General features: G+C 49.2%; 1 protein-coding gene across 1 annotated transcript in view; it reads right to left on the reverse strand.

Annotated features, from left to right (window-relative positions):
- Nucleotides 1-8,587, reverse strand: part of XKR4 (XK related 4) — a 284,882-nt gene extending 276,295 nt beyond the window's left edge. Inside the window, exon 1 of the mRNA XM_077809000.1 lies at nt 7,803-8,587. Within this exon, the coding sequence (XP_077665126.1) occupies nt 7,803-8,587 (785 nt within the window). The remainder of the gene's footprint in view (nt 1-7,802) is intronic.
- Between the last annotated feature and the right edge of the window lie 4,568 nt (nt 8,588-13,155).

The following is a 13,155-nucleotide window of genomic DNA, read 5'->3' on the forward strand; positions in this document are numbered from 1 at the left end:
TTTGATTCAGAAATGATCAGCTCTAGTATGTTCATCAGACTCCCCTCAGCTCTTGGGAGCTCTGAGCATGGAAGATCAAGAATCTTGAATTCTTCTAGAACAATGCAGAGAGGAAAACAGAATGGCGTTTGGACAGACATTTATTTAACATGACTGTGCTGCGTCCCTGCTGTTTGTTTCATTTCTTACATCGTTGTATGGTAACTACCATTACTCTTCATGACAAGTTGTTATAAAGCTCAATAAATAAAAGTTTTAAAACCTAATTCTTTTCATACACAATTCACAGGTTATTCATGCTGATAGGTGCTTTGCTCGTTTCCTTCCTTTCCCCTCCTAATATCTTTTGAACTTCCAAAACTGCTAGCTAAGCAAAATGAGTTAAAAAAAAAATGTTTTAACTGTCTCAAAAACTATGTGTGAGAAAACAGTGAATAACTCATACAAAGATTAAGACATGTTTGCAACATTTCCCAGCATGCTCCATGCTTCTCAGATATAGAAGATACAAATTCAACACTACACGCCTTAATTTTACCAAATCAAAAGCTGTATTCACTTTCTGCATTGCACTTGGAGTCTTTATTTTTACAGTTTGAGAACTCTAAATCCCTGGCCTTTGTCCTGAAACACTATCCATGGATATGTTGATTTTGCAGACTCATTACTCAAGTCGAAATAAATATATTAACAAAATAATGTCTGTTGCTATTTTTGTTAACTTCTATTATCTTTTTCTCTATTCCAACTCAAGGGTCCAATCATGCCGTCCTTTACTCAGGTGCACTTAAGAAAGAACTGTAGGAATAAGCCTTATGTACAGCATCCATTATCTCCCCTGACAGCTACATTCCTCCTCAGAAACCATGCAACTGTCAACTAATTGTGAGGGTGAGACTCATGAGGAAAGGCATCCAAACTTCCTTGGCAACTGACCCAGCTTTACCAAGCTCATTTCATAGAAGATCAGAAGTATTACAAATCCCACTGCTTTCAGAACCAAATGTCACTTCCAAATCACTTCAGCTTAACTTTTCCACAACAAGAACTAGGAAGGAGAAGGAAGAGGAATGAGTTTTAGAAGTTACACATTTGGTCCTTTGGAGGACATGAACTGCCTGGGCAGAGATGCCTGAAGGAGAACAAAGAAGAGGCAGTGAGGAGATTTAAGCTGAGGGTGGCTCTTGCTCTACCCATTAAAAAAAAAGGGAGACACTCTGTGCTTCTTCCAGTGTGCTCTGCCAGCAGGTGGGGCTGACAAGGCCATGGACACACCCTTACCCTGAAAATACATGACCTTTCTAAGACTACTAGCACTGCAGGCAGTGCTAGCTACACTCCCATTTTACCTGTGCTTCCCAAAACCTGTAGCCAAATGTCTATCTCCAGCAGCAGATGTACTTGGAGGACAGGGCTTCATAATTACTTCTAGATGCACATATGCATGGGTGTGACCCTAACAGCCCCATTATGTCAACTGGCAAAGGGTGCATTCAACACACTGTTGTCAGAATATTTAGCCAAACAATATCTTGTAAGACATCATAAAAACTGGTGACATGCTGCCCATGAATATGTATTATGTACAGGTTGTGTACAATGAGTTATATATGTGTGCTGGAAATAAGTTCTTAAAAAAGGTTTTTAAGGCAGTCGATAGACAAACCTGCTTTAGACAAAAGAATGTGGATTTACCTGTCTGGGTCGAGCTTTGTAAGCCAGGGACAATGAAATTACATTTACATATCAAGTAAACAAAGCAATCAAGGTAACAAGCAGTGGAGGAAACTGCTTGGTGATCACTCCAGCAGGCCTGAACCCCCAGCAGGTCTTTGTGGTTCTTGAGGCAAAGACAATGAACTTTGGGAAATATAAGGGAAACAAAGAGACAGCCTAAGGCCATGTCTACACTGCACTTTCACTATTAAAAAACTTTTGTCGCTCAGGTGTGTGAAAAAATACCTCCCTGAACAACAAAAGTGTTAACGATGAAAAATGCCAGTGTGGACAGCGCTTCATCGATGAAACTACTGCCCTCGTTGGGAGGTGGTTTATTTTGTCACCAGGAGAGCTCTTTCCCAGCAACAGAGTGGCTACGCTGCTCACCTTACAATGGTGCGGCTGCAGCGGCATAGCTGCGCCATTGTAAGGTGCGCAGTGTAGACATAGTCTAATTTTCCATCACTTAGGGACTGAAGGGGATAGCATTCTCTGATTCTGGAGATGCTGGTAGCTTGATATAAGTGAGAAACTGTATTAGGCAAAGTCATAGCTTGCAAGAATTAAGTTTTAGACACTAGCAAGCATGTTATTCTTTTCTGTAACCATTTTTTATCCCTTATTCTTGCTTGGTATCACTGAAATCTATGTTTCTATTAATAAACTTATTCTTGGTTTATTACAAAACCGTCTGAGTGTGGTTAGGCAGGAACTCAGCTAAACTAACAGACTGGCGTGTGCACTGCCTCTTTGGAGGCAGCAAACCTAATTTCTGCAAGTGCCCAGTCAGAGGGACTGGACACAGCAGAGATACCTCCAGGGAACTTGTTCACTGGTTGTTACCTGCAAGGCAAGGTTTAGACTGGCAGAGTCTGGAGGAGTCTGCTAGTGAGACTAACAGACTGGTGCAGCAGGGAGCCGTCTCATAGTGTAAACTCCAGCAAAATTCTCTCTTGCTAAGGCAGAGAGGTAACACAGTAGATTATGGTTCTGAGTGCCTTGAGCAGAGCATCACAATGGGTATCAGAATGTATCAGAGGCATGGATGAGAAAACATATCCACAGCTATGTCTGCATGCAGAATTTTAAAAAACTCAAAGCAATTAACAGATTATAGTATAAATTCAACTGCCTACACAGAGCCAAAAATCTGCCCTCAGTTACACTCAACCAACCACACTAACTTCAGTGGGACTGTAACCGAGGACCAGTCCTGGCTGACAGTCTGCAGTTATCCGCCAAATCTTTTCACAGATAGCGTTTTTTCTTCCAAATGGCAGAATTCAATCCTCAGTACAATGGTTTGTAGAAATTAGTGACAAAATACAAAAGAAAGAAACCTAAATTTTTATTCATAAGATATTTGTGGCTCATCTGCAGTCACACCATATTTTTTTGTTTTGTCACGCTGTAGTAAAAGTTCATTTTAAATCAATCACCCCAGACAGCATTAAAACCCGCATCAATTTCCCATTAGCACACTTCAATTAATATGCAATTGTTTTTAGCAATCACACTTATATTTGTAAGAATGTAAATGTAATAATGTATGTAAATAAGAATGAATCTTGAACATAATATACAGAAAGGCCAATTTCTAGTAATTCAATATCTTAACAAAATGAATAATTTGATCCAAAATATTTTCTTTGTGCAAAGATATTGAGAAGCGAAGTCATATCAAAATATGTATCAAGGTGGGCTACTCATATATGCACCCAAACCTACTGGGTTCAAAACTGGCTTTCATAATGTCCATACACAACTACTGCAATTCTCTATATTTAGGATTGAAGCTCCATGCTCTGAGATAGTTCCAGAGAATTCAGAAAGCAGCAAGCCAACTGCTCAGCAATATAGAGGTCACCAGGAACACATCACCCCAACTGGTTACTCTCAGTATGAACTCCCTGTTGAATTCGGAGTCCACTTCCAGGTTACCATTTCAACACCCTTCATGGAACCATTTCTAGTTATTTGAGCGATTGTCTCTCCACATGGCCACCACTTCCTTGATATCTAAGTTCCACTGCAGCAGTAAATCAGATGGCAAATAAGGGATGGCTGATGACCTCTGGAGTCAGAAACTTCACAAGAGATGGACCTCGCTGCCAGATGCAATGAGAATGAACAACAGCTTCCATGTTTTCACAGCTAAGCACAAAACCCACTTCTTATATCCTCACATTCATAGTTATATATCTGGCCCAAACCAACTAAACAACAAAAAAGCAACCTCAACACCCAAGTCTACTTGTTGACAGGGAAAAAGCAAGATATAATTGCCATTTTTAATTATTGAAATTGCCCAGATATTATGGTAATGGGACAATAGACGAACCTAGGTAGATGGGGTAGATTTAACCAGGGCCAAAGGAAAATAAGCAAAAATTGAAAACTAAGAACCCCCAAGCAAAGAGAAGAAAGTAGCACAGGTTTTCAACAGCAGGGACTTCAATCCTTAGACCATATATGCATGTAGGACTAATATGACACGCAGACAACGTGCAGTATACCACTGTGGCCTGCCAAAGAAGGAACTCCTAATGAATGCAAACCAAATTTCACAAAAATGTCAGCCTGCATTCTGAGTGCTGAGTTTCAGTTCCATGGATTTGCTACTGGAATTGTGCTTAGTTTTCCAGAGGAAGTACCTATTTTCCAGAGTTTACACTTCCTTTGGACCCACGACTGCACTGAGAAGTGTTGACGTAATATATTTAGATGACTGTTAGATGTTTAAGTTGATTAAAAAACTAGAATATAAACTATGGCACACATTAAAGGATTAAAAATTGGCTAACTGTAAAAACAGGGAATCATCATTGAGCAGGTCTATCTCCAATGGGGTTACCTAGGGACCAGTTCTTGACCTACAATATTTTACATCTTTATCAATGACCTGAAAGAAAATAAAATCATCACTGATAAAATTTGCAGATGGCCATAAATTGGGGGAGTGGTAAATAATGAAGAGGACAGGTTACTGATTGAGAGCAATCAAGATTGCTTGGTAAAATGAGCACAAGCAAATAATGTGTGTTTTAATAAGCTAAGTGAAAACACACATATCTGAAAACAAAGGATGTAGGTAATAGTTACAGGAAGGGAGACCCTATCCTGGGAAGCAGTGACTCTGAAAGAAAGCTTGGGGGTCTTGCTGGATAACCAGCTGAACATGAGCTCCCAATGTGATGCTGTGGTCAAAAGAACTAATGTCATCCTGGGATGCATAAACAGGGGAATCTTTAGTGGAAATAGAGAGATTATTTTACCTCTATATTTGGCACTGGTGCAACCACTGCTGGAATGCTATGTCCAGTTCTGATGCCCACAATTCAAGAAGGATAGTGATAAATTGGAGAGGGTTCAGAGAAGAGCAGTGAGCATGATGAGATTAGAAATCACTATAACAGTGATAGACTCAAGGAACTCAAGAACATACATAGGAACAAATATTTAATCATTAGCACTTCAATCTAGCAGAGAAAGGTATAACACGATCCAATGGCTGAAAGTTGAAGACAAATTCAGACTGGAAATAAGGCATACATTTTTAACAGAGTAATTAACCATGAGAACAATTTACGGAGGGTCATAGTGGATTCTCCATCACTGACCATTTTTAAATGAAGTTTGGATGTTTTTCTAAAAAGACATGCTCTAGAATTATTTTGAGTAAGATCTATGGCCTGTGTTACACAGGAGATAAGGCCAGATAATCATAATGGTTCCTTCGGGCCTTTGAATCTATGGGAATGGTACAAGCACACCTCTCCTCTCATATCATTCACTGTTGATGACCATAAGGACCATAAGAATATAATTATCATAGAAGAATAGCCAAGGGGCTGAAGAACCCTCAATCCCAACTCACCATGCTTCCTGCACTGCCATGCAATGTTGGACCATATCCAGCTCAAGTCACAAACCCTACCCCTACCCTGCATGTTCCAATCCAGAGAGATGTCGAGGAGCTCTGTTCTGTGGCACTCAGGGTGATGCAGACTCTTTGTCTTGCCTCTTTACAGACTGCCACCACCCACATACAACTGAAATGCTTCACTCCTGCCACTTTGACCATTCTGGGGGTAGGTGGGGCAGGGAATTTGTTCTGAGTATATTAAAATTACATGGTATCAGGTCACGCTTACTGATCTGCAAACAAATACACATGAGCAACTTTACACACATGAATAGTGTTATTGTACTTAATGACATTACTCATGTGCATAAAGGTACTTGTGTGGTTGCAGGATTGGATCCAAATATTAATTATTATGCATCTCACTAAGATGTTCAGCCCCACATGGGGGAAGTACACAAGCAATCTGGGAGTCCAAATATGAAACAAATATTTAAATGATTCTTACTAAATGATATGACCATGATAGGAAATCCTTTTACAACATATGCTAATTAAAAACCTCTTCTAAAAATGTACCTTCCACCAGTCAAAAAAGAAACTTCAATAATACTTTCAACTGTTGCTTCAGTAGATTGCTACATTCAGCATAGCTGAAACATTGTTTTTGTATACCATAATTTTATTTTGAAATTGTAACTGCATACATTATGCTTTCCCAAAAGTAGGTTGCTTAAAACACTGGTAAAATTCACTTGCAAATGACTATGCCTCAATTTAAAACCTATTCTTGAACTAAAATTATATTCTTAAAAAACATCTTTCGGGGATGAAGAAAAGACAGTATCTATTAGAACACATAAGCTACATGGTACTTAATAGCATTGCACTATTTGAAACTATACAGTTACTATGGCATAGTTTTTTCCAAAAACATTAATACTAATTATGATATTCAGTGTAAGTGTCCTTTCAATCAAGTATCATATCTGCTATAGACTATTATAACATGGCCTTTCCACAAAACAAAACTATTTAAAAGTTTGTTGTCTGAAATATTTCTTCACCATACAAACTGTATGATAAATGGAAAACATAATTTGAGAACTAGATGTTATATAAATAGATGTTATAACAACAGGACTATACATCCCTAGGCAGTGCATCCCTTTTCTAGCTACAATCTTTACTCTCTCTGAAGTTCTCTAATCACATTAATACTGTGCATATATGAAGAGAATTCTAGATAATATGAATATGGTATATTTTTCTCAAAACACTAGTTTTTTTAAACTTCACTGAGAAAGTTAAGGTTTTCCAGACTTTGGGATAATATAAATCTGGAGGTGTATCATGTTTTAGATTGCAAGTTGATGTAATCTGGGTGTAATGAAACTGTTTCCCATGTGTAGCGAATCAGAAGACAACTAAACAACCAGTTTAAATGCCCACTAGCATTAAAACTTGGGAAGGTTAATAATCCTTACCACTGCCTCCCTTTTAAAAGGGCTTTTACATAAATCCTACTCTTTAGGTAACCAGCCATCCTGATATTATCGGGACCATCCAGATATTAGGGGCTTTGTCTTATGTAGGACCCTATCCCCTCCACCCCAGGACCTTATTATCCCCCAACCTGATTTGTCACATTTGCTATCTGGTCATCCTACCTCCTCTAGAGCCATGCACAAGGATACAGCCATCCAAACCACCTGAACGCATTGCAACGAAGGCAGGTTACCAATACTTTTAGCAGGATTGTCACACTGCATATTTAATACCAATCAAATCAAAAATAGTGTGCGAGCAGGGGTGTGCAACCTATTCATTGCCTGCCTACCCAGCCACTCGGAAACAGGTAGTATCGCCAGCGGTGGCAATGGAAGGGAGTTATCCATGTTTCCTCACACAAGTAGGAGCTACCTAGTTTGGAGAACATTTTAATCCAGTGCGAGTGTGTATTTGCACGCTCACGCATTCACACTATAGAGAACTGCATTCACCCAAACTACATTATTTACAGGGTCACTTACTTCCGGAAAAGAAAGGGGGAAAGCTTAATAGCAATGCAAGTTTTCGCTCAAATAAATACACACAAGAGGAGCCCCTCCCCAGCCTCCCAACATTATCACCGGACGGGTAGGGGCCGAGCCCCCAGGAGAGCCCGGGGAAGCTGTGGCAGGTAGGTGGGGGTGTAAGCAGGGTAAAGAGGCTGTACCTCCAGATCTGCCCGAGCTGCAGGATGTGGATGAGGGACTGCAGGAGCCAGATGCAGAAGGCGCAGGAGGCGGACCTGCTCTTGCCGGCCCTGCCGCCGCTGGTGCTGCTGCTGCTGCTGCTGCTGGTGGCCGTGGTGGCGTTGCTTTTGCTGGCGTTGGACGCCTGCCTCTGCGGCGTGCAGGGGCGAGGGGCGTCCATGTCCCCGGCCGCCGAGCCGCTGCTCACCAACAGTTTGCTCTCGGCGGCCGGGCAGTGGCCGGCGGCGGCGGCGGCGGCGCTGTCCTCGGTGCTGAAGTCGTGCACGAACCAGCGGAAGCTGAACACCTGCACGGAGAGGGAGCCGAGCAGCACGAAGAAGAGGGTCAGCCCGAACCACCAGCGCTGGCCCCGCACGTAGTAATCGACCGCCAGCCAGACGTCGGTGCCCACGTCGGCGAAGTACACGGCCAAGGCGGCCAGGATCCACAGGCAGTCCCACAGCGAGTAGCGCCGCTGCTCCCGGCCCAGCCGCAGGCACAGCGCCGACGAGCCCCCGCCCGAGCCCCGGGAGCCGCCGCCTCTTCCCCCGCCGCAGCAGCTGGAGCCGCCGTCCCCGCCGCTGCCGCTGCAGCAGCCGCCCCCCGGTGCCTCGTCGCCGCCGCCGCCGCCGCCCGGCCCCGCGCCCGAGGGCAGCCCCGGGGCCAGCGCCTGCACCGAGCCCGAGTGGTCCGAGTTCTGCAGCGGCGTGAACGCCACCTCGCCGCCCTTCTTCATCTTCAGCCGCCCGTCCGACTTCGCGGCCATGATGCCTCCGCCCCGCCGCCGGGGAGAGCGCGCCTTTATCCCGCGCCTCCCCCTGCTCCTCCCCCGCCGCCGCCGCCGCCGCTCCGCTCCCCGGCCCGGCTCCGGGCCGCCGGCTCCTCCCGGGCCCGCCGCGCCTGGAGCGCCGCCTGCCTGTGGGGAGCCACGCTCAGCCCCCGCGCCCCGCCACCCGCGCGCTCCGCCCGAGCCGGCAGCAGCTGCGGGACCGCTCCCCGGACCGGCGCATCCCTCCGCCCGCCGCCGCCGCCGCCACCGCCACCCAGCTGACTGACGCCGGGAAAGAGGATGACCTCATCCCTTCCTCCTCGCCGCCGCCCCCAGCACCAGCCGCGGCGCGCGGGCGGGGAGGGGGCGGGGCACCCAGCGCCGCGGGAGGTAGGGAGCGAACGGGGGCGGGGGGCGCGGAAGGGAGCAGCTACCTGCCTGTCCCTGGGTGCGGGGACAGGGAGCGGCCAGGAACTGCGCTGGGGAGGGGCAGCTCAGGGGCCACGGGGTGGATACGGGATCACTGGGGAGGGCAGGGGTTGGGATGGAGGCGGGGTTCGGGCAGGGGGTGGATGGGGGATCACTGGGGCGGGCAGGGGTTGAGACGGAGGCGGGGGGGGGTTCGGGCACGGGGTGGATGTGGGGGATCACCGGGGCGGGCAGGGGTTGGGATGGAGGCGGGGTTCGGGCAGGGGGTGGATGGGGGATCACTGGGGCGGGCAGGGGTTGGGATGGAGGCGGGGTTCGGGCAGGGGGTGGATGGGGGATCACTGGGGCGGGCAGGGGTTGGGACGGAGGCGGGGGGGGGGTTCGGGCAGGGGGTGGATGTGGGGGATCACCGGGGCGGGCAGGGGTTGGGACGGAGGCGGGGGGGGGTTCGGGCACGGGGTGGATGTGGGGGATCACCGGGGCGGGCAGGGGTTGGGATGGAGGCGGGGTTCGGGCAGGGGGTGGATGGGGGATCACTGGGGCGGGCAGGGGTTGGGACGGAGGCGGGGGGGGTTCGGGCAGGGGGTGGATGGGGGATCACTGGGGCGGGCAGGGGTTGGGACGGAGGCGGGGGGGGGGGTTCGGGCAGGGGGTGGATGGGGGATCACTGGGGCGGGCAGGGGTTGGGACGGAGGCCTGGGGGGGGGTTCGGGCACGGGGTGGATGTGGGGGATCACTGGGGCGGGCAGGGGTTGGGACGGAGGCCTGGGGGGGTTCGGGCACGGGGTGGATGTGGGGGATCACTGGGGCGGGCAGGGGTTGGGACGGAGGCCTGGGGGGGGTTCGGGCACGGGGTGGATGTGGGGGATCACTGGGGCGGGCAGGGGTTGGGACGGAGGCCTGGGGGGGGTTCGGGCACGGGGTGGATGTGGGGGATCACCGGGGCGGGCAGGGGTTGGGACGGAGGCCTGGGGGGGGTTCGGGCAGGGGGTGGATGTGGGGGATCACGGGGCGGGCAGGGGTTGGGACGGAGGCGGGGGGGGGTTCGGGCACGGGGTGGATGTGGGGGATCACCGGGGCGGGCAGGGGTTGGGATGGAGGCGGGGTTCGGGCAGGGGGTGGATGGGGGATCACTGGGGCGGGCAGGGGTTGGGACGGAGGCGGGGGGGGGGTTCGGGCAGGGGGTGGATGGGGGATCACTGGGGCGGGCAGGGGTTGGGACGGAGGCCTGGGGGGGGTTCGGGCACAGGGTGGATGTGGGGGATCACTGGGGCGGGCAGGGGTTGGGACGGAGGCCTGGGGGGGGTTCGGGCACGGGGTGGATGTGGGGGATCACTGGGGCGGGCAGGGGTTGGGACGGAGGCCTGGGGGGGGGTTCGGGCACGGGGTGGATGTGGGGGATCACTGGGGAGGGCAGGGGTTGGGACGGAGGACGGGGGGGTTCGGGCACGGGAGGGAAGGGGTTGGGACGGAGGACGGGGGGGTTCTGGCACGGGAGGGAAGGGGTGATAGGAGCAGCACTGGAGAGGAAAGGTGGGGGACAGCGTGCGTGGGCTTTCAGCCCAAAGGCGCTGCAGCGCAGGGTGAGGGGTGTCTCTGTGGGAGCAGCCAGAAGGGGAAGCCGGGGGAGCGGGAGCTGCGGGGCTGGAGAAGGGGGCGCGCAGGGCGCCGCCGCCTGCAGGGGGCGCACTGCGCTCGGACAGCAGGGGCTCATGGCAGCAGGAATGAGGCGGGCGGGTGAGGGGAGCGGTATGTGTGCAGCTACCTGTCCGCTTGCTGCTGCCGCTACCGCGCTGAGCGGGGAGAGCCCTGGGCAGGCTGCCCCCTTGGGTGCTGCTGTGTCACTTGGGCCCCTCGCGAGGGCGGCTGGCGAGCGTTTCCCCGCAGCGGGTGAGAGGGGGAAGGAAGGCTGGTCTCAGGGGGAGCTGCGCTGGAATCAGGAGGATGGGGCTGGTGTAGCAGGAATAACCAGGACACAAGAGAAACCGATGCTGGAAGAAGCGAGCAGCGTCCTCCCCAAGGCACGGCCCAGCCCGGCACGACCGAGTACTTGTTAGCAAACACCCTCCGCCGGCCAGCGCTCAGAGCAGAAAGCCACGGCCGCTCCCGCTGGGCCCGCGTCAAGGGTTTGAAAGCACAACGAAATTATACGTCCCCATCCCCCCCGCGGAAAATGTTTTACCTCCGTTAACTTTGGCACGTGTAAGAGCGAGCGGTGCCCTTCTTCAGCTATACTGAGATTCACCGGTTGGCAGCGGCGCCGCGGGGAAGGTGCGGAGACCCCGCTCGATCCTGCCCCCCAGAGCCAGCGGGGGCTTAATGTCATTCAGGCGGCCAAGGCGGGAGAGAGTTCGCCTCCCCCCGTCGCCTCAGAGCCGAGATTCCGCTGCGAAAATGAAGCTGGTTCCAGAGCTGCGTGAAGTGTTAACTCTACCGCTGTGCCTTTCGCCTAGAACAGCGCAGGTGGCCACCCGGCTGTCCTTTCCATCTTACGACCGAAGCACCCCCAGCTAGGCTAGGGGGGAGCACAAGCATGGGTTGAAATAGAAATCGCTCCTTTGCCTAGTCATTCGGCCCCCGAGCGCGCACTTTCTAGCGATCTAAAGCCTGGGCCGGGCTCCCCTCAATGTTTTCCCGCGCCAGCAATCGCTCTCCCTTGGCACTCTAGCCAGTTCAGCCCTTCCCCTGCCACTAAGCACGGCTCACCTCCAAAAGAGGCCTTGCTGACTTGGCCATGCGACTGAGCTACAGCCCGGCCTCTTAAAACACTTGGCTGTTCGTTATCCTATTATTTTCAGTGCAACAGCCTCATATTGCTGTAATTGCCTCGCACTCAAAGGTGACAGCATGCACAGTGACTTGGTTAAGTTACATCTGATTAATCGTATCTCTCTAAAATTAACAGTTCGGCTACATAACGATGTGATAAACAGCTAAACAGGGCTCAGTTAAACAAGCAGCACCTGGAGATAACTATGGCATAAGAGCTCTGAATTCGGCATGGGGAATTGGGAAAGGAAGGACACTTCTTTTCTGTTCCACTTGTAACTCATCTGACATCAAGGGGGTTGTACAAGCGAAGGTCGCTATTTGGCATGACTGGTTTCTTTAAAGGTCATTTTTAGCGGTGATATATTTTGTTAACTATATTTTCACTTTCTAAACAAAAGAGCCAAAATTTAATCGTATTGCTAGAAAAATCCTTATAGAAACGTTCATGAAAACGGGATGCAAAATTCCAGTGGTAAAATCTGCTGCTTAACACCACCCATTCCAGTCCAGGAATGAAGTGGAAGCATTCATATTGACAAATAAAAATACACAGTAGCTATGCCTTCAACCTCTTAATCGAAGGATGAGTATAAGAAGAGCTTTTGGTTCTACAGACAACCCTGTGCATAAAATCTCTGAAAATAGTGTGTATTACTGCCTTAAATTATGTGTATGAAGAGACTTAAGTGCTCAATTATATAGCCCTTAACAAAGTCAAGGAATGACAAGGTTATGACTGCCCCACTTAAGATCAACCTTACCCCCCACTCGTGCATATGCATTACAATACAGTCTTTAATGACAGGATCACATAAAATGTTTCTCAAATAATGTACACTTACTCTACAACCTTAGACAGATATGTATGGCCCTGCTTTTAATTTCTAGTCACTCTTGTAAGCCTACACTGATTTCAATTCTCAATTGTCCAGCATATGGTTACCACCTTAGATTTATGTAAATTCACTTCTTTCTAAAGATATCTAGTTTAATAATTTATTCAGCACCTATACGGAATACAATGAATCCACTAGATTCCCATGTCAGCAAATAATGCAATGTATGTAGCCAGTTAAGCTACCATATATCTCAGCAGATCGTCACTATTACTGTATTATACTTGCGCTCTAATAAAATCAGTTTAGTGTGGACTTTTAATGTGTGACTTTAATTGACTGTTGGGCATATACAGAGTAGTACACAGTACTACAAGATGCTACAGGAATTGGCAGATGTGATTGCAGAGCCATTGGCCATTATCTTTGAAAACTCATGGCGATCGGGGGAAGTCCCGGAAGACTCGAAAAAGGCTAATGTAGTGCCAATCTTTAAAAAGGGGAAGGAGGATCATCCTGGGAACTACA

The sequence above is a fragment of the Eretmochelys imbricata genome, chromosome 2, assembly GCF_965152235.1.
Source record: "Eretmochelys imbricata isolate rEreImb1 chromosome 2, rEreImb1.hap1, whole genome shotgun sequence".
Lineage (NCBI taxonomy): Eukaryota > Metazoa > Chordata > Testudines > Cheloniidae > Eretmochelys > Eretmochelys imbricata.